The 21,772-nt window shown below is 39.3% G+C and overlaps 2 protein-coding genes across 4 annotated transcripts in view; one reads left to right on the top strand and one right to left on the bottom strand.

The window, feature by feature from the left end:
- Positions 1-17,595, top strand: part of ZNF674 (zinc finger protein 674) — a 28,785-nt gene extending 11,190 nt beyond the window's left edge. The window contains 2 exon segments of the mRNA XM_068532899.1: positions 14,781-14,947; positions 14,949-17,595. Of these exon segments, the coding sequence (XP_068389000.1) occupies positions 14,781-14,947; positions 14,949-16,280 (1,499 nt within the window). The 3' untranslated portion in view covers positions 16,281-17,595.
- KRBOX4 (KRAB box domain containing 4) overlaps positions 7,319-21,772 on the bottom strand; it is a 35,612-nt gene continuing 21,158 nt past the window's right edge. For 2 of the 3 annotated variants that reach the window (XR_011072233.1, XR_011072234.1), the window contains exons 4-5: positions 19,951-20,494; positions 7,319-9,461 (exon numbers count right to left, since the gene is read on the bottom strand). Coding sequence is in view for 1 of the 3 variants with exons in the window: in XM_068532915.1 (XP_068389016.1) it covers positions 20,025-20,049; positions 20,349-20,494 (171 nt within the window). In the remaining 2 variants the exon portion in view is untranslated. The remainder of the gene's footprint in view (positions 9,462-19,950; positions 20,495-21,772) is intronic. The other variant, XM_068532915.1, reaches the window with a different exon arrangement.

Below are 21,772 nucleotides of genomic sequence, written 5' to 3'. Positions count from 1 at the left end.
TTACAGTTTCTGTATCTCTGTTGAGAACTTCTGTTTATCCATTAATTTCAAGTGTGTTTGCCTCATAGAGCTTAGTTTCAACAGCTGCTTAAATGTCTTTGGTATTTCCAGCATCTGGCATCTGTTGATTATCTTTTCCCTTGAGAATTGGTCACATTTTGCTAGTTTGTTATGTTGAATGATTTTGGATTCTATCTTAGATAGGGGTGATTGTTTTGTTCCTTTTAATCTTTGTTTATCATGTAATAAACCTAGTTAGATTCAAACCACTAGTTTTGTCTTGCCTTCTGTGGGTGTTGATTCCGGTTGGTTCGGTGTTCAAAGCCTTTGCTGTGCTCATTTGCATCTGTGTTGTGTATGCACCATTTGGGGGTTAATTTGAGACTTTACTCTTGAGTGGTGGTTTAAGTCTTTGTGCAGTTTTCAGAGCCTTTGCTCTCCTGTTTTACGGTTGTCTCCATGCATTTGTCACTCAGGTGTTAGACTTGAGCTGTGGTTGAAATCTTAGTTTTGTTCAGTTCTTAAAGCTTTGGTGTGAGTCTTTGCTTTCCCTTGTACTCACAGCTCTTGGATGAGCTCAGGACTTCTGGAGTTTTGTATGCCATTGGGACAGAGTCTTGTGAAAAAAGAGCAGGGACAAAAAAGAAACTCACTGGTGTATGGGCTGCTTCTCCACTTTTTGACTCACCTTCAGAGTCTACCTGCTTTTTTTTTTTTTTTTAACTTGTCAGAGTCCTAAGTAGCTGCTTTATATATTTTGTCCAGAGTTTTTAGCTGCAATAATCAGCAGGAGAGAGGGGCTGTACTAGACATACTCCACTGTGGCTAGAAATGGAAACCTTGATTTCATTCGTTCTTGCTTTTATCTTTATTACTTCTGTTCTTCTGCTAGTTTGAATTTAATTTTCTCTTTTCCTAGTTTCATAAGGTAGAAGCTTAGATCACTGATTTGATAGCTTCCCTTTCTAATATAAGCATTGTGAATGTTATGACTGCCTCTAAGTACTGATTTAGCTGTTTTAGCCTCTGTATTTGTGGTGTAACTGACATACAAAAAACTGCATGTATTTAAAGTGCATAATTGGATAAGTTTTGACATGCACACACCCAAGAATCCATCACCACAATCAAGATAGTGAAGTCATAGAGTGAGCTGGGAAGTATTCCATCCCCTCTTTAGTTCTTTGGAAGAATTTGTATGGAATTGGTGTTATTTCTTCCTTGAAAGTTTGATAGAATTCCCCAGTGAACTCATCTGGGCCTGGAGTTTTCTTTGTGGGAAGGCATTAAACTACAATGTCAATTTCTTTAATAGATATTGGGTTATTCAGATTATTTCTTCATGAACAAACTTTGGTAACTTGTCTTTCAAGGAGTTTGTCCATTTCACCTAAGTTGTCAAATTTATTGGCATAAATCTGTTCACAGTATTTCCTTATTATCCTTTTAATTTCTGAGGGTGTGTGGTAGTCCCATTTTAGTTAAAAAAAAAAAAGTCTAATCACATGTAGAAGTGAAAACTATGAACTTCATTTAAAGGGAAATCTCTTCTCCAGCTAATGCCTGCTTCAGTGCTTCAGGCTGGAGTTTTTAGTAGCAAAGGAAGCATGCTCAGCTTTTTCTTTCTTTACTCCCCCTCACTCCCCTACGCAACAACTAGGCCATCTCTGGCTCCTTGGGTGAAGCAAGTGAGGAAGGAAGGACATACAAAGGACAAAAACAGTTTGCCCTAACTGATAAAGATGTGATCTGATATCGATGCCCTCTGCATGTGGCAGATTCCAAAGACTGATTGTGCCTGTCCCTGGCATGTTTATGGTTTCCTTGGAGACGTCCCAGCTAGGAACCTTGACTGCAATTTCCTCAATATAGGCAGTGCCTCTTTTCCAACGAGTTATTTAATATATCTCCTCCCCACCCTCACCCTGCAGCACCATCGTATACTTCCAATCTCTTTTTGCTGAGGTCACCTTGATACTAGCAGAAAGCTCTCTCTCCAAAGTAACCCAATCCTGTTCCTATCCAGAGGGTCCACATCTGGCTTGTGGAGTACGTGTCTGTGGTGGGATCTGCACCTTGATCTCTTCACCCCCCATGCAACCTCTTTTCTGCGGTCACAGACTGCCTCACCCTGCCTGTCACCTGTAGAGTTTTTCTAGGTGCAAGTCAGGTGCCAAGTCCCCTGCATCCCCAAAACTCTACTGGGTGTATATCAAGCAAGTTGTCTCTTTGAAGTTTTTCTTACTAGATTAGGGCTGAGGCAAATGTACTCCTCCCGCCCCTATTGTTAGAGAAAATGCCACAGCTTTCCAACAGCTCTCTCTGAAGAAAGTTTCTTCCTCAGCTTCTTCAACCTTAATACTCATAGTTTTAAGGTGTCTGTTACTGCTGAGGGACATTAAGTGGTTTTGGCCTACTCATTTTAAGTCCTGCAAAGGCCTCTGGACTGGGGAAGCACTTGGTAGTATTTTATTACCAGCCTTTGAAACAAAAAGAGTGGGGTTGTTTTTTTTTTTAATATTTATTTATTTATTTATTTTTGGCTGCGTTGGGTCTTCATTGCTGCGCTGGCTTTCTCTAGTTGCGGCGCGCAGGCTTCTCATTGTGGTGGCTTCTCGTTGTGGAGCACGGGCTCTAGGCGCGCAGGCTTCAGTAGTTGCAGCACTTGGGCTCAGTAGTTGTGGCTTATGGGCTGTAGAGCGCAGGCTCAGTAGTTGTGGTGCACAGGTTTAGTTGCTCCGCGGCATGTGCGATCTTCCCGGACCAGGGCTCGAACCCATGTCCCCTGCATTGGCAGGCGGATTCTTAACCACTGTGCCACCAGGGAAGCCCAAGAGTGGGTTTTTTTTTTAAAATTAATTATTTATTTATTTATTTATTTTATGGCTGTGTTGGGTCTTTGTTTCTGTGCGAGGGCTTTCTCTAGTTGTGGCAAGTGGAGGCCACTCTTCATCGCGGTGCGCGGGCTTCTCACTATTGCGGCCTCTCTTGTTGCGGAGCACAGGCTCCAGACGCGCAGGCTCAGTAATTGTGGCTCACGGGCCCAGCTGCTCCGCGGCATGTGGGATCTTCCCAGACCAGGGCTCGAACCCGTGTTCCCTGCATTGGCAGGCAGATTCTCAACCACTGCGCCACCAGGGAAGCCCAAGAGTGGGGTTTTTTAAAATGTTTTTATTTCCTTGTGATGAGAACTTTTAAAAAATTGTTTATAAAACAATTTCATAATAGACTTTTTAATTGAGGTATAGTTGATTTACGATGTTGTGTTAATTTCTGCTGTATGACAAAGTGATTCAGAGATACATATATACATACATGTATGCATTCTCTTTTATATTCTTTTCCATTATGGTTTATCACAGGATACTGAATATAGTTCCCTGTGCTATACAGTAGGACCTTGTTGTTTATCCATTCTATATATAATAGTTTGCATCTGCTAACCCCAAACTCCCACTCCATCCCTCCCTCAACCCCCTTCCCCCTTGGCAACCACAGGTCTGTTCTCTATGTCTGTGAGTCTGCTTCTGTTTCGTAGATAGGTTCATTTGTGTCATATTTTAGATTCCACATATACATGGTATCATATGGTATTTGTCTTTCTCTTTCTGAACCTACTTCACTTAGTATGATAATCTCTGGGTCCATCCATGTTGCTGCAAATGGCATTATTTCATTCTTTTTTATGGCTGAGTAGTATTCCATTGTATGTATGTACAATATACATACTTCTTTATCCATGTGATGAGAACTTCTGAGATTCACTCTCTTAGCAACTTTCAAATATGCAATACAGTATTATTAACTATAGTCACCATGCTGTTACATGGGTTTTAATAAATATCATGTTAAACCAATTCCCTAAGAGCATGGATTGCAGCTGGGTAGGCAGATGTAGCTTCTCAAATATCTGAAACTTCAGCTTTTGAACAGGAAGCGTCAATGTAAAAATACAAAGCTCTGTAACCTTATGCAGCCATACTGATGATACAGACAATGCATGATTCAGACCAGTGCTGCCCAATAGAACATTCTGCAGTGATGGCACTATTCTCTCTCTCTCGAACTGTAGTATGGGCACACTCTTTACATTTTGGTAATCTGGTAAGTATGAGTTGGTATCTTATTATAACTTTCATTTCCCTGATTATGAGTAAAAGTATTTGTCATTTCATATTTGGTGTTGACTGGATTTCCTCTTCTGTGACTTAACCTGTGCATATCCTTTATTTGTGCTTTTGTTGGGGTGTTTGTCTTTTTTGATTTATATAGATTCTTATAGTCTAGATTCCAATTTCGTGTGTAGTCAATATCTTTTCTTTATCTTGGTTATTGCTGGTGTGTTTTTAATAGAAGTTTTCATTGTAATGTAATTAGATTGATCAATTTTTTACTTTGTGCTTTTTGTATAATTTTATGTAACTTTTTTCTGACTGAGCTCATAAAGATGTTGTCGTATAATTTTCTTCTAAAAGTTTCAAATTTTGCTTTTTATTTTCTTAAAATCTGCCTGGAATTTATTTTTATATAACTCGTGAGGAAGGAAACTATTACATCACCTTTTTTCCCCACGTGGACATCCACTTGTATCATGCCGCATACTGAACCCTTTCAACAGTGGGGTGTGATGCCCCTTCAGCTACAGGTCAAGTTCCATATCCATGTGGGTCTGTTCCCAGGCTATTTTGTTCCATTGGTCTGTTTTTCCCTTTGCCATTTGCATGTTTTTTTTTTATTAATTTATTTATTTTTATATTTATTTTTGGCTGTGTTGGGTCTTCGTTTCTGTGAGAGGGCTTTCTCTAGTTGCGGCAAGCGGGGGCCACTCTTCATCGTGGTGCGCGGGCCTCTCACTATCGCGGCCTCTCTTGTTGCAGAGCACAGGCTCCAGACGCGCAGGCTCAGTAGTTGTGGTTCACGGGCCTAGCTGCTCCGTGGCATGTGGGATCTTCCCAGACCAGGGCTCGAACCTGTGTCCCCTGCATTGGCAGGCAGATTCTCAACCACTGCGCCACCAGGGAAGCCCCCATTTGCATGTTTTTATAACTTTATTCTAATGAGTTAAAGTATGTAAAGCACTTAAAAGTGCCTGATACTGAGTGAATGCTATATAAATGTCAACTGTTACACCATTCTTACTGTTACTGATGTTGTAAATAGTTGGTAGGATGATTCTCCGTATCTCTTTGGACTCTTTGGTCTTCAAATAGGAATCATAGGATTAGTTTGTGAAGTTCCATGGGAAACTAGTAGGGATTTCAACTGCAATTGCACTGTGTTTGGAGATGAGTTGGAAGTAGGTTGGGGTTTGGTATCTTTACTCTTATTGACTTTTACCATCAGTGAACTCTTATTCAACCTGTGTTTTCTGCCATTTAGTAATGTTTTGAACTTGTCCTCAGGAAGTGCTTGCACATGTTTTGTTAAATTTATTCCTAGATACCTCTTAGCTATTATTGCAATTGTGATTGGGATCTTTTTTCCTATTATGGTTCCTAATTGGTTAATACTAATGTATGACAATGCAGTGATATTTATATATTCAACTTGTGGACAGAAACTTCTCTGAATGCTTTTATTAATACTAATAGTTTTTAGATTCTCTTGGGTCTTCTGTGTAAACAATTATCTTCATAAAAACAATTTTGTATTTTCCTGTCCAATTATACATTTTCTTTTTCTTCTCCCATTCTATTAGTCAGGGCCTGTAGTACAGTGTTTTAGATGCAGTGATAGCGAATTCCTTGTTTGTTTCTGATTCTGATGGAAATAATGATGAGGACAATGCTAGAAATGTAATGATAGTCAATGTGTGAGCACTTGCTGTGTGCCACAAATGCAGTATTCTGTGTGCTTTGTACACATTACAGAGTTTAATCCTCCAAATGAGCCTGTAAAGGACACTGGTTGTTATCCTCATTTTATAGAGGAGAAACTGAGGCACAGAGAGAAAATGTAACTTCTAAAACTTTCACCATTATTTGCTGTGGTTTTTTGAAAGATAGCTTTCATCAAAAGCTTCTTTTATATCCCCAGTTGACTAAGACTTTTTAAAAAAAAATCATGAATGTGTGTTGTATTTTCTCAAATGCTTATTTTCTGCATCTGTTGGGAAGATAATTTTTTTGTCCTTTAATCTATTAATGTGGTGGATTATATTAATAGATTTTCTCATGTTGAACTGTTCTTGCATTCCTGCACTAAACTCTACTTAGTTGTAAAACATTTTTTAAATTAATTGAATTCAGTTTACTCATTTAATTTCAGAGTTTTCCGTTAATGTTCAGAAGTGAGACAGATCTTAGATTTTCTTTTCTTGTACTCTACTCTTATTCTGGTATCTATGGTTATCCTAGCTGCATAAAAGAGACTGGGTACTCTTCCCTTTTTTTTTTTTTTTTCCTAGTTTCTGAAACTGCACTGACTGAAGTATACCTGTTCTTAAGAGTTTGATAGCAATCATCTACAACAACATCTGGATAAGAGGCCCCTTTTTAGGGCAAGACTTTTGATTACCTAGTGAATTTTATAGTTATTTAAAATAATTACTGATTTATTCATGTTTTCTGTATCTTCTGTCAATTCTGGTCATTTTTTTAGACAATTATGTTTCATCTGAGATTTCAAATTTACTGACCCAAGGCAGTAGTCTCTTTTGATTAAAAAAAAGTTTAATTTTTATCAAATTAAATCATGCCCGAGGTTTAAAGAATAAAATAAATGTGATAAAACTATAATGAATGTCCAGGGCATGATAATGTACTTGGTCTTAGCCAAAAGGCTGAGAAGCAGTCAGGGCATGACAAACATAAAAATTCAGGATAGTGATTATCTGAGAAGAGAATGAAATGGGCACATGAAGAACTTCAAAGGTAAAAATAATTTGTTTTTTAATGAGTGGTGGATACGCAGATACTTTTTGGTATCTCTGTTCTTTATAATTTACATATATCTTACAAAAATTATTTAAAATTTTCTGCTATGGAAGATGAAGATTTAGCTCACTTCATTGTTTTTGCCACTCATACACATACAAACACACAAAGACTTCTTTTTTGAATATTTTTTTTTCTTTTTTATTGAAGTATAGTTGATTTACAATATTATATTAGTTTTAGGTGTACAACACAGTGATTTGATATTTTTATAGAATACTCCATTTAAAGTTATTATAAAATATTGACTGTATTCCCTGTGTGTACATTACATCCTTGTGTCATATTTATTTTATACCTAGTTGTTTTTATCTCTTAATCCCCTGCTCCTACCTGGCCCCTCCCCCTTCCCTCTCCCAATTGGTAACAACTAAATTGTTCTCAGTATCTGTCAGTCTGTTTCTGTTTTGTTATATTCATTTGTTTTAGTTTTTAGATTCCACATTTAAGCAAAAACATATGGTATTTGTCTTTCCCTGTCTGACTTATTTCACTAAGCATAATACCCTCCAGGCCCATCCATGTTCTTACAGATGGCAAAATTTCATTCCTTTTTATAGCTAAGTAATATTCCATTGCATGTATATGTGTGTGTATGTGTATCTTCCTTATCCATTCATCTGTTCATGGACACTGAGGTTGCTTCCATGTCTTGGCTATTGTAAATAATGCTGCTATGAACATTGACATGCATGTATCTTTTCAAATTAGTGTCTTCGTTTTCTTCAGATGTATACCCAGGAGTGGAATTACTGGATCATATGGTAGTTTCTATTTTTGACCTTTTGAGGAACCTCCATAGTGTCTTCCATAGTGGCTGCACCAGTTTGCATTCCCGCCAACAGTGCACGAGGGTCCCCTTTTCTCCACATCCTCACCAACATTTGTTATTTGTGTTCTTTTTGATGGTAGCCATTCTGACAGGTGTGAGGTAATATCTCATTGTGATTTTGATTTGCATTCCCTGATGATTAGTGATGTTGAATATCTTTTCACGTGCCTGTTGGCCATCTCTATGTCTTCTTTGGAACACAAAAACTTCTTGTTCTCCCATGTTCCCAATATGATTATACCATAAATTTGGTTTACATCAGTACTACTGTTTACAATATAATGACTATGTAAACACTATAGACAGCTTAGCCATGTAGTCATCTATGATTAATTTACCTTTTCTGCATAACTTTTAGTTTCCTTGGGTTAATAATTGTCTTGTTTCTTTCATTTGCTTCTTTTGCTGTGTACTTATCACCAGTTTAACTTAAACATGACCAGTTGTCTAGAGTGATTCTGAATGCTTCCAGAGCTTCAAGTGTCCCATCAATGTCATACCCCTGAGTTTCTCCGGAGGCCTCTGACCACTTCCTTCTGCGTGGATTATCCTCATTCCTGTTTGCTCAGCTACCATCCTGACATCTCTTCACCATCATTCTGGGAATTCCCTCCACTTTCTGCATTGTTGGATTCCTTCGTTTGCTTTATGCCATGCCTTTTTCCACATTTCACTGGAGCACATTCTTCCAGTACTTTCCTAAGAAAGAATGTAGGTCCCTGGGAGGTAAATTTTTTGAGATTTTTGAATTTATGAAAGTGTTGAATCCTCATCCAAGATGGAGAGTTGAACTTGGGGTAGAGTTCTAGGATGGACATTTCTTTCCCTTAGACTTTTGAAGGCATTGTTCCGTTGTCTTCTGATTGTAATTTTCCTTTTGAGAACTCTGAAGCCTATTCTGATTATCGATACTTGGTATCATTTTTTTTCTATCTGTAAGCTTGTAAGATTTTTTCCCCTTTATTTCAATGCTTGCTGACATTTCTTCACGTGTCCTAATAGGGGTTCATTTTCACCAGCATTGCTGGGCACTTGGTAGAGGAGACAAATCCCCGCAGGGATAGTTGCTCCTTTCTCGTGCAAAGCCAAGATGCTACAGGGCTAGACAGCTGCAATTCAAGTCCAAGCGGCAAGTAAGGCTTTTTAGAAAGCCCTTTTCACTTTGTCTGTGGGAGATTACAAATTGCCCCACTAAAAATAGGCACCGTGAGGCATCTAGTCAACCAGAAGAAAATCAGGTGTTCAGTGCCCCAGGCAGGCAAAAATCATCTTATCAACATAGGGAACATTCCACAATCTGCATTCCCAAACTTCAGCCAGGAGCCAGGCCTGACATGTTAACACTTTGCTGCACGTTACCTTTACTGGTGCTGTTTGTTTCTTCATGGCGATTGGAGTTACCATATACTGTCCCTTCTTTCTTGGAGCTGAGCTCCAAGTTAGGTCAAGTAGTGACAGCACTCTGGAAATGAGGCTTTTGGTGGAACTCCCTTCAGTTGCTGTGACAATGCCAGTTTTCACTGCTTCCGGACCACAGAGCTGAGGAGCCAGGGGTTTGGGGTGGAGGTGGGGGTGGGGGGAAGGTAGCACCAAGTGGAAAACCACACACTTGGCTGCTCTTAGTGAGGTTCACTGGTTCTTCTTGAATAAATGCTTTTTAATCTGTTGTGTGCCTTTGGTTAATTTCCAAAGTCCTGAAATGACAGATTTTGATAATTTTGCCAGTATTTTCATTGCTTTTATGGGGAAGAGGATTTACTAAGGTCCTCACTCCACTGTTCCAGAAGCCCTGCCTTAAGGCATTTCTCTTAAAACTGCAGAAAAGTATAGAAAATCATAGTCATAACAAGTACCCTTGTAGTTACCTCCCAGAATTAGCAAATGCTAAGATTTTGTCATTTGGTGGCGGTGGTTTTTTGTTTATAAAAGAAATAGAGGTTTACAATTAAAGGTGAAGCCTCCCTTTTCCTCTCCTGAATCCTGCTCCCTTCATTCCCGCCCCAGGCAAACAATATCATGAATTTGGTGCGTTATCTTTCTAACCCATGTTTTTAAACTTTTACTACATAAATTTGCATCTGTAATCAATATAGCATTCTTTTTTGTAAATTTACCAGATTAGCGCTCTAGAACCATAGGGGTCTTTCTACAACTTTCTTTCAGTATTCAGTGTTACCCTTTGAGTTTAGCTATGCAGATATGTTCATTTATTTTTGATTTAGTTCATTCATTTTTCACTCCTGCATAGCATTCCAACACCTGAGTATCACATTCCATCAATCCAAGCCTCTATTGCTGGGCATTTGGTTGTTTCTAATATCTTGTTGCCATTCTTGTACATGTACATATTTGCAGAATTTCTCTCTGGTATAACTATATGTGGAATACATAGTAGGGTATATACATTTTCAACATTACTAGATGTATAACCTTTTTTCTGTCATAAATAGAATCAGTTTGCCTTGTATATTTAAGAGTTTTGCATCTATGTAAGTGAAATTGCTTTATAACATTGTCATATTCTGTCCTTACTTGCTTTTGGCATCCAGGTCATTCCGTTTTGTATAACATAAGCATTGTCTTACCAATTTTCCTTTGGTTATTAAGTACCAGGTATATTTCTATGATTTTATTTTCAACATTTCTCTCTTTTGGCTCTAATTGTCTTTTGAAAACATATAGCTGATTTTTAAAAGTACAGTTTAATATGGTGGGCCTATAATTAATGGGGTTAATACTTATTTATTGTGCTACTACTTTATTTGTATTTCTTATTTTATTGCATTTTCTAGATATCCTGCTTTTCCTTTACCTCTTTTTTCCTGCCTTTGCTGGATTTTCTTTACCCTCCCCCCTGCCTTTTTCCCCTTTGGTCATTTTCCTCCTGAATAATTCAATACTAAGCATTATTCTTAGCAGGCTTTGTGTGTGGCAAATTCTCTGTCTTTTCTTGTCCAAAAACATCTTTATTTTGTCATCTTTCATTGCAATAATTTATCTGGGGATAGAGTTCTAAGGTGACATCTTCTCTCAGGACTTTGAAAATATTTAATCTTTTGGCTTCTTTTTTAGCTGATGAAATCTATTGCTGACCTAATTGTTTCTTTATAGGTGATTTTTAAAATTTCTCCATGGTAGCTTTCAATACGTACTTTCTTAAAGTCTTACGGTTACACAGAACTGTGTCTAGGTGCAGATTTGCTTTTATTTACCACACTCAGGACTCTGGACATTTAAGGGTAGGATACATGCATTTCTTCCATACCAGAAAACTTCCAGTCATTGTTTCTTCAAATATTTCCTAGATTGGGGGTCCCCCAAGACCACTACCACATTCAGAGATTCTTGAGAGGGACTCCCAGGACTTGGCATCTAGTTGTATTTACAGCTAAAATTTATTACAGTGATATAGTAAGGATATACAACTAGAGCATAAGGGAAAAAGACATTAGCAGAATCTGGAGGACTCCATGTACAGGGTTCCTTATGCTCTCTCCCTCCCACCTAGGGTCACACAGGGCACACTTCTCCCAGCAGTGAAAGTGCAGCAACATGTGTGTGATGTGTATGCCCAGGGAAGCCCGTTAGAGACTCAGTCAGCGTCCTCACGTCACAGACTGCCTAGCACATACCAAAATTCCAGACCCCCAGAAGGAAAGGAAATGTTCTGCTTAAATCACATTGTTTGTACAAGCAGCCTTATCAGTTAGGCAGTGGTGGGGACATTCCTGAACTCCAGATTCCCAGATGGCAGCCAAGGGCCAACCTTGCAAGCTGCCCTTTCTAAGTATAGCAGTCTCAGAGTTGCTCTGTTAACCCGTTTCTTGGCATATTGCCCCCTCTCCCTTTTTCTCTAGTCTTCCATTTGGATTTGCTATTAAACCTATTTTGGAACTTATCATTTCTCTATTTCTCTTACCATATTCCCATTGTTAGCTCTTCATGCTACATTCTGGGTGATTTCTCAAGATCTGTCATCTAATTTGTTAAATCTGTCTTTATCTGTGACTAGATAGATAGAAGTAGTAGATAGAAGTTCAACTTCTATCTACTGTTCAACCTCTTTATTTAGAGTTTTAAAAATAATGCCTGTATATAATTTTCCTAGTATTTCCCCCCATAGTCTAGTTCTTACCTTATTTCTTTGAATAGTTGAAATATATTTATTTTGAAGTTCACATGGTTCTACTAGCTACAGTTCTAGGAATGGGAGTATCTTTAAATGTCTCTGCTGATTCTCTTTCATGATGGGTCATTTCCTTGTGAAGTTGTTAATTTTTTACTGTGAACTCTTCAGTGAAAATTGGTATTCCATAGATATCTTGTGATCCCTAAGCTATAAAAACATAAGAATATATTTTTTGGAAAGCTTGCCACTACTAGGAACCTACTAATACAGGACCAATTTTTAGTTTAATATTTCAGCTTATGGGCTCTGTACTACACTTATAATCATTTGGATTGAGTTACAGAACTAGGCTTTTGATTTTTTTTAATTTTATTAAAGTATAGGTGATTTACAATGTTGTGTTTAATTTCTGCTGTACAGCAGAGTAACTCAGTTATATATATATATTCTTTTCCATTATGGTTTATGACAGGATATTGAGAATAGTTCCCTGTGCTATACAGTAGGACCTTGTTGTTTATCCATTCTATACATAATAGTTTGCATCTGCTAGTCCCAAACTCCCAATCCATCCCTCCCCTGTGCCCCCTCCACCTTGGCACAGAGACCCTGGAACAGACCACAAGTCTGTTCTCTATGTCTGTGAGTCTGTTTCTGTTTCATAGATATGTTCATTTGTGTCATATTTTAGATTCCACATATAAGTGATATCATATGGTATTTGTCTTTCTCTTTCTGACTTCACTGAGTATGATAATCTCTAGGTCCATCCATGTTGCTTCAAATGGCATTATTTCATTCTTTTTATGGCTGAGTAATATTTCATTGTGTGTGTCTGTGTGTGTCTGTGTGTGTGTGTGTGTGTGTATGCCACATCTTCTTTATCCATTCATCTGTCAATGGACATTTAGGTTGCTTCCATATCTGGCTATTATTCATAGTGCTGCTATGAACATAGGGGTGCATGTATCTTTTCAAATTATAGTTTTGTCCAGATATATGCCCAGGAGTGGGATTGCTGGATCATATAGCAACTCTATTTTTAGTTTTTAGGGGAACCTCCATACTGTTCTCCATAGTGGCTGCACCAAGTTACATTCCCACCAACAGTATAGAAGGGTTCCCTTTTTTCCACATCCTCATGCAGCTTTTGTTATTTGTAGACTTTTAAATGATGGCCATTCTGACCGGTGCGAGGTGGTACCTCATTGTACTTTTGATTTGCATTTCTCTAATAATTAGCGATGTTGAGCATCTTTTCATGTGCCTATTGGCCATCTGTATGTCTTCTTTGGAGAAATGTCTATTTAGGTCTTCTGCCCATTTTTTTTATTAGGCTGTTTTTTTTTTTGTTATTGAGTTGTATGAGCTCTTTGTATATTTTGGAAATTAAGCCCTTGTCGGTCACATCATTTGCAAATATTTTCTCCCATTTTGTAGGTTGTTTTTTTCATTTTGTTTATGGTTTCCTTTGCTGTGCAAAAGCTTATAAGTTTGATTAGGTCCCATTTGTTTATTTCTGCTTTTATTTCTATTGCCTTGGTAGACTGACCTAAGAAAACATTGGTAGGATTTATGTCAGAGAATGTTCTCTTCTAGGAGTTTTATGGTGTCATGTCTTATATTTAAGTCTTTAAGCCATTTTGAGTTTATTTTTTTGTGTGGTGTGAGGGTGTGTTCTAACGTCATTGATTTACATGCAGCTGTCCAGCTTTCCCAAAACACCTTGCTGAAGAGACTGTCTTTTCTCCATTGTATATTCTTGCCTGCTTTGTCGAAAATTAATTGACTGTAGGTGTGTGGGTTTATTTCTGGGCTCTCTATTCTGTTCCATTGATTCATATGTCTGTGTGCCAGTATCATGCTGTTTTGATTACTGTGGCTTTGTAGTATTGTCTGAAGTCTGGGAGGGTTTTGCCTCCTGCTTTGTTCTTTTTCCTCAGGGTTGCTTTGGCAATTCTGGGTCTTTTATGGTTCCATATAAATTTTAGGATTATTTGTTCTAGTTCTGTGAAAAATGTCATGGGTAATTTGATAGGGATCGCATTAAATCTATAGGTTGCTTTGGGTAGTATGGCCATTTTAACAATTCTTCCAATCCAAGACAATGGGATATTTTTTCTTCAAATCCTCTTTACTTTCCTTTATCAATGTTTTATAGTTCCAGCATATAAGTCTTTCACCTCTTTGGTCAAGTTTATTCCTAAGTATTTCATTTTTTTGATGTGATTGTAAAAGGGGTTGTTTATTTACTTTCCCTTTCTGATATTTCACTGTTAGTGTAAAGAAATGTAACTGATTTCTGGATGTTAATCTTGTATCCTGCTACTGTGCTGAATTTATCAGTTCTAGTAGTTTTTGTGTGGAGTGTTTAGGGATTTCTATATATAGTATCATATCAGGCTTTTGATTTCTTATATATAATATCCTTCTTTCCAATTTCCTTGACCAGTGGGGAGTCTTTCTAGTTCCTGTTTAACACGCATGGATGCCCTTTGTGGCTCCTACTTTAAGTGCAAATTATATTCTAGTTTCCTGAACATTTGTGCCCTGTGGTCTGGATTCCCCTGCAAATCTTCAACCTTCAGTTTCTGTTCACCCCATCACTTTAAACTCTCACTTCAGTTTTGACACCTAAAAACTTTCTTTTCTTGGTTTTGAGCTTGACTGGGTATTAAATTATTTTCTGTTAAATATGGGCCAGCATTTCTTTGTATTTACAGTTGAGGGAGGTGGCGGTGGTGGAGCATAGGGAGGGTTCATCCACATCAGCTCAGGTCCATTAATAGGAGTTCACAGCAGGGCATTTATGAATTAATTTTATGCCATAACATTATAGTAGAAATATTTACAAGTTTGATGATTCACTGCATTTTTTCCCTAGAATTCTGGCAAGTTGGTAACCTGATAAATAATCACAAGGAAAGCCAAGACAAACCTCTCTGGCAAGCTGCATCCATTGATAAGGAAACACTGAAGGATGGAAGTGGCCAAGAATTCATAACATACAGAAAAATCATTTATCCAAGCACAAACTTTGTTTCCGTAAGAAAGACAAAGACTCCCTAAATATGATTCATGGGGAAAGTGTTCAAAACATAATTTAAATTTTCTTAGTCAAAGTAGAAGCTATGTATGAAAGAAATATGATGAATGTAAGGCATATTGGAAATTATGCTTCCATTCTAATCTTGATGATAAAGCTCAACTTGGAGAGAAATTCTTTGAGCCTAATGAACATGGAAAAGCCCTCCACCATAAGCAAGCCCTTAATAAAAGTCCAAGAATTCAAACTGGGGAGAAATTCTATAAATGTTCTGAATGTGGAAAAGTGTTTATCCAGAAAGCAAACCTTGTTGTACATCAGAGAACTCACACTGGAGAGAAACCTTATGAATGCTGTGAATGTGCAAAAACCTTCAGCCAGAAGTCAACCCTCATTGCACACCAGAGGACTCATACAGGGGAGAAGCCATATGAATGCAGTGAATGTGGGAAAACATTTATCCAGAAGTCAACTCTGATTAAACATCAGCGAACTCATACAGGAGAGAAACCATTTGTATGTGGTGAATGTGCAAAAGTTTTTAAGAGTTCGTATCACCTAATTAGACATGAAAAAACACACATTAGACAAGCATTTTATGAAGCTATCAAACGTGGTAAATCCAGCCTTACACATCAAAGGACTCATACAGGTGAAAAACCTGAGTGCAATAAACATGGGAAAGCCTTTGATGAGACGCCCACCCCCATTAAACATCAGGGAACTCATACAAAAGAGAAACCTTATGAGTGCAGTAAATGCGGAAAAGGATTCAGGGGAAAGTCACACCTTTCTGTTCATCAGAGAGTTCATACAGGAGAGAAACCCTATGAATGCAGCATGTGTGGGAAGACTTTCAGTGGAAAATCACACCTCTCTGTCCATCATAGAACTCATACAGGAGAGAAACCTTATGAATGCAGAAGATGTGGGAAAGCATTTGGTGAGAAGTCAACCCTTATTGTACATCACAGAACTCATACAGGAGAAAAACCCTATAAATGCAATGAATGTGGGAAAGCCTTCAGTGAAAAGTCACCACTGACTAAACATCAGAGAATTCATACAGGAGAGAGACCCTATGAATGCAGTGACTGTAGGAAAGCATTCAGTAGGAAGTCAACTCTCATTAAACATCAGAGAATTCATACAGGAGAAAAACCCTATGAATGTAGTGAATGTGGCAAAGCCTTCAGTGTGAAATCAACTCTCATTGTACATCGCAGAACTCATACAGGAGAGAAACCTTATGAATGCAGAGAATGTGGCAAAGCCTTCAGTGGGAAGTCAACTCTCATTAAACATCAGAAAAGTCATACAGGAGAGAAAACCTATTAATATACTTTAGTGTGAGATAATTTCACTAGTTACACCTCATTATATTATATATCAATTCATCCTGGGGAGTAACCTTATAAATATCAAAAAATGTCAAAAACTCTTCATATATTACTTAATGTTCATTTAACTTAATAAAAGGCACAAAAGTATAATTCCAGAAGCATATAATAAATGTGATCAATTTTTCACCCAGAATTCTTACACAAATGGAGAACTGTATACCAGAGAATTCATAAGTGGCAAAACTGTGAATATATTGATGTGGAAAAGACTTTAGAAAGAATTTAAATGTCCTTGCCTATCAGAGTATTTATGCTGAGGAAAAACAAAGAATTTAATGAGTTTAGAAAACTGTGTTAGAAATTATGAGAGAAATATGTCCCATAGTCTATACCACACATTTTGTGTGAAAGGTGCAGAGGTTGCAAACAAGCAATCATCAAGATATGTTCACTGTGGAATAGTGGATGACATTTTTGAAAGAAAAATATAAAGCAAAAATTATTAATTCTAGCTAGGGCAAACTCCCAGTTTACTTCTTAAACAAAATAGAAAAATTGCTTCCTTAAGTGGTGTGACAGAGGATGAGTCATTATGATCCCTGAAACAAAGGAGCTCAAACAGGAGGTCTTACACATATTCATCAGCACTTTCAGTGCAGAAATGCAAACCCCTTCCAGAAAAGGCATATATTAAGCTTTGGCACACCTCACTTAGGAACAGTGCTTACAACTTAATATTTAAGGGTAATCATTTTACGGTTACATTTATGCCTCATTTTATTAGTCAGTAATGTTCAGCTTATCTCCCTGAACACAATATTATTTAAAATAGAAAAAAAATAAATTGAATATCCAATAGTCAATTGATTAAAAACTGACATATCAATAAGATAGAATAGTATGCACTAATTAAAAATTTTCTCATGTGTGAGGATTTGGGGAAATGTTCATGGTAATTGGCTAAGTGAAAATACATAATGTACCACATAATTTACATTATAAAAAAATACATCAAGGATGGATAATGCACCATTATATCAGTGATTCTGGATGGCAGAAAAATAGCAGTTTTATGCTGAGTAAAATTATTTGCACATATATATATGTATACAAATATATTTGTTTTATATTTGTATCTGTTTTAGGTGTGTGTGTATAGGTAGACACAGAACAAAAAGCTCGGAAGGAAATACACCAAATTATTAAGCAGATTATCCAGATTATCACTGGAGTGGTAGGATTATTGATTTTTTAATTTTTTAAATGTCGTCTGCAGAAACTACCAATAAAATGATCTTGTGCATACTTGATTCTGTCTTCCAATCCATTTTCCCATTCAGCTTTGTCTTTAATATATGACACCATTCTCTTCTTAAAATGACCCCATTTTCACATATGTCTAGGTATTCCCTATTCCTTTTCCATGTGGTTGTCTGAGTGTATGGTTTTGAGTATATGTTTTGCATCTTTTTTTTTGTTAAATTTATTTATTTATTTTTGGCTGTGTTGGGTCTTCGTTTCTGTGCGAGGGCTTTCTCTAGTTGTGGCAAGCCGGGGCCACTCTTCATCGCAGTGCGTGGGCCTCTCACTATCGCGGCCTCTCTTGTTGCGGAGCACAGGCTCCAGACGCGCAGGCTCAGTAGTTGTGGCTCACGGGCTTAGTTGCTCCGCGGCATGTGGGATCTTCCCAGACCAGGGCTCGAACCTGTGTCCCCTGCATTAGCAGGCAGATTCTCAACCACTGTGCCACCAGGGAAGCCCTATGTTTTGCATCTTAAAAATGGGTATCCTGTGATTGTAATATCTGTATGTGATTTTTTTGGATAAAAATAAGTTATCTCCATAGTTCTTTACTCTGTAACCACTAAATACTGTTACATAAATTATCAGCTAACAAACTTTACAGGTGAGGAGAGAGGTAGTAAATGGTCCAACTTCTAAGTATATGAATTCCAATTATACACTAGGAGACTGAGGAAATCACCACTGGGTGGGTCTACATGTGCATCAGGCCACTGTGAATCAGGTTTAAGCCCGGACTCAGTGTAACACCTGTACCCAGTAAGCCCCCACTCTTAACAGGAGGTCCATGGTTATGCTTTGCATGTCTGGGTATTAATGTCAACTCAGAAAGCTGTGTCCAATAGTCCTAAAAATATTCCCTTTTCCCCAGTGACTATAGTCACCCAGATAAATGGCCATAGGTTCCTTTGGGAAGGGACTAAGGTAAGTATTTTATGTTTGCTACAATGTTGTAGGGTTCTTCCTATGAGGGACATGGGCACCTCTCTAGACAATTGGTTCCAGATCTAAAATTTGGCTCAGGTCTGGGAACTCAGCAAGGGACCCTCACTTTTTAATGAAGCATTTGCCCTCAGACTCCTCTCTTTGAATCTTGCCTTCTTTTTATTTTCTTTTTTTTCGCCGTACCACCTGGCTTGCAGGATCTTAGTTCTCCGACCAGGGATCGAATTCGAGCCCTCTGCAATGGAAGTGCGGAGTCCAGTGGTTAGTCCCTGGTTAGGCCAGGGAATTCCCAAATCTTGCCTTTTTCTGATTGTAATATTAAACAGCAAGTCTGTTGGCACCCATCAATCTTACTCCTAGGGATGCCAGGCTCATCATAGACTCATTACAGCCAAGGAAAGAATTAATGAGCTTGAGAGAAAGTGTTTAGGCTTGTACCATTCAATATGATATTGGCGTTTTGTAGATGCCCTTTAACAGATTGGGGAAGTTCCTTTCTAGTCCTAGTTTATTAAGGGTTTTTTTTTTTTATCATAAACATATTAATTTTGCCACATTATTTTCCTGTAGCCATTGAGATGATCATATGTTTTTGCCTTTATTCTGTTAATATATTTAATTAAATTGAATTCGGAATGTTAACCTTGCATTCATTTTCAAATATTATTGGATTCCATTTGCTAAATATTTTGTTAAGGGTTTGCACATCAATATTCATGAAATTTATTGGTCTGTACTTTTCTTTCCCTTTAATTTCTTGGTCAGGTGTCAGGGTAATGCTGGTCTAAAAAACTTGCTGGGAATTTTTTCCTCCTTATTTTCCTAAAGGGTTTGTATAGGATTGATATTATATCATTATAAATATTGGAGGACAATCTCTATGAGACCATTCTCACTTGCCTGGTAGAGCTGAAGGTCACTAGCAAAGCTTTTTTGTCCATCCCAACTCCAGTAAACCAGGTAGGATAATTTCCCTGAGGTTAAAGACTCCGCGTTTCAGACTTCGAGGGCCCACAGTATGCCAAGGAAAGAGGAAACATCACCCCTCCATCTGCTTGTCTCTGATGCACACACAAATGCCCAAGAGAGGGGGAAAGTCCAAACAGCTTCCAGAAAGGAGAGGGAGGAGGAAGGAGACAAGGCTGGGCACGTCTCCCTAGCCACCCAGATGCTGGAAGGTGGAGACGGGATCTACAGAACAGCAGTGGCTGCCTCTGTCTGAACTCCAAGAACAAGGGGCTGCAGAGGGGCAGCAGGTGGGGCATCGTGTGGATATCACAGCAGCTCGTTCCATCAGACCCGAATTGTGCCCCCAAGTCTGGGGTTTCTGAGAACTCCTGGGCGCGCCCCCGAGGCCAGGCTCTCCCTGACCCACCAGGTCCCCTCGCCATGGCCCTACTGGCCCGGCGCAGGCTCACCTGGACACCTCCGTGTTGGGCTTTCTCCAGCTGCCATCCTGGCCTCCTCTTCTCCTTGTCCCAACCTGAAGATCCTACCTGGTTGGGCCATGAGGAATCCTGTTGAGGGGAAATGGCAGAGGACTTTGTTATTGACACATGCGGCATTCCGGAACCGAGGCCCATCCTTGCAGGGCAGAGATGGTCTGGCCTCGGTGACTGCCCCGTGAGCCCAGCTAGCGGGCCCTCAGTGCAGACCATCCACAGAGAAGGTGAGAGCACGGACATCCCGTGCAGGGTGCAAACGCCATTATGAATTCTTGACCGTGAGCCTGAGGCCCGACTCATTCAGGGCCCAGACGCCCCTGAGCTGCAGCAGCCGAGAGAGAGGGAGACACGAGGGGGTGCGTTCCAGTCACCCTGTGGAGGGACCCTCATCCACGGAGACCAGGTGGCTGTAGTTCTCCAGCATGACATCCCTGCAGAGGTTCTTCTGAGTGGCGTCCAGCTGCTGCCACTCCTCCAGGGTGAAGTCCACAAACACATCCCTGAAGGTCAACATTTCCTGCAACAGCACATTCCTCTTTAGCCCAGTGATTGGCTTGTGGACGGAGACAGTATGTTACACCAAGTGCCCATTCTGTGCCCATCCTACGTCCTTCACATGTAGAAAGATTTCAGTCCTCCCCACCACCCAGGAGAACCCTGACAGATGAGGACAGGAAGGCTCACAGAGCGTGAGGTCACCTGCCCAGGGTCACACAGGTAGGAATTAAGGATTAAAGTCCATTCAGTCTGGTTTCTGCACGCACTTTTTAGACACTGCATTGCCTTTCTCTACGTAATTGTTCTTACGCTCTTCACCATCCACAATTTGACATAGTATAGTATATAGGGTGCTTATGTAACTAAAATTATTTTAAACTCTATGGGGAAAGAGATCGAGTGTTAGAAATATCTTACCCTGGAAATTCATTCTTCCAACACATATTTCTTGACTGGAGACCAAGCTGATAAGTTCTAAGGATGTAAAGGTTAATAAAAACAAACACCTCCTGAATTGAAGGAGCTACATACAGTCTAGTCTAGTAGAGGGAGAAAAACAACACTTACAAACTCATACATGAAAGGGCGGGAGGAAAGGAAGGAGGCAATGGCAGAGGTAGGGCAGGGAACCCAGAAGAGGGAGAAGTCAGTTCTGCTTAGGGCTGACAGAGAAGGCTTTGAAGGGGATGTAGATCTAGAACAAACAGTTCGAAACACAGCTACTCAATCATGACCAGCAGTGCGGATTATCCAATCAATCATGAGTCAAAGAACAGGACTGTATCTGGCCTGGTCAGCAGACTGAGGTAAAAAAGGAAAGGTCTGTATTTGATCTTATCACCACCAAATAAGAATTTACTTCTCTAAGTGCCTGGATTCCTATCCGAGAGCAATAATCCACCTATTTACATTCTGGATCCCATCCTGTCCCACCCACCCTTGGTGGCCTTAAATTCAAGGAGACATTTTGCACCCACAAGGCCCCCATGGGCCATATGTGGCACCAGTTTACTCAGCTTTGCAGAGCGAGACAGGAAACAGTGGGCCAAAGGGCAGTGACGCCAGCAAGAGGAGTTTTCAGTACAATCCAGTCGCTCAACCTGCCCCTGCCCGCCTGAGGTGCCTGGGAACAGGGCCACACTGGCGAGTGCAGGCGGTATCTGGCTTAGAAGCCGGAAGCTGCTCCACGTACCAGTATCTCTTGTAACAGGCCCCTGGGCACATCTTCCAAGGTCCTGGCAAAGGACATGCCCAGTTATGAGAGTTACACTGGACTCAGGAAAACCCAAATCGGTGG

Source organism: Eschrichtius robustus, chromosome X (assembly GCF_028021215.1).
Source record: "Eschrichtius robustus isolate mEscRob2 chromosome X, mEscRob2.pri, whole genome shotgun sequence".
Lineage (NCBI taxonomy): Eukaryota > Metazoa > Chordata > Mammalia > Artiodactyla > Eschrichtiidae > Eschrichtius > Eschrichtius robustus.
The sequence above is the reverse complement of the archived record's forward strand: the minus strand, read 5'-3'. Positions and strand labels throughout refer to the sequence as shown.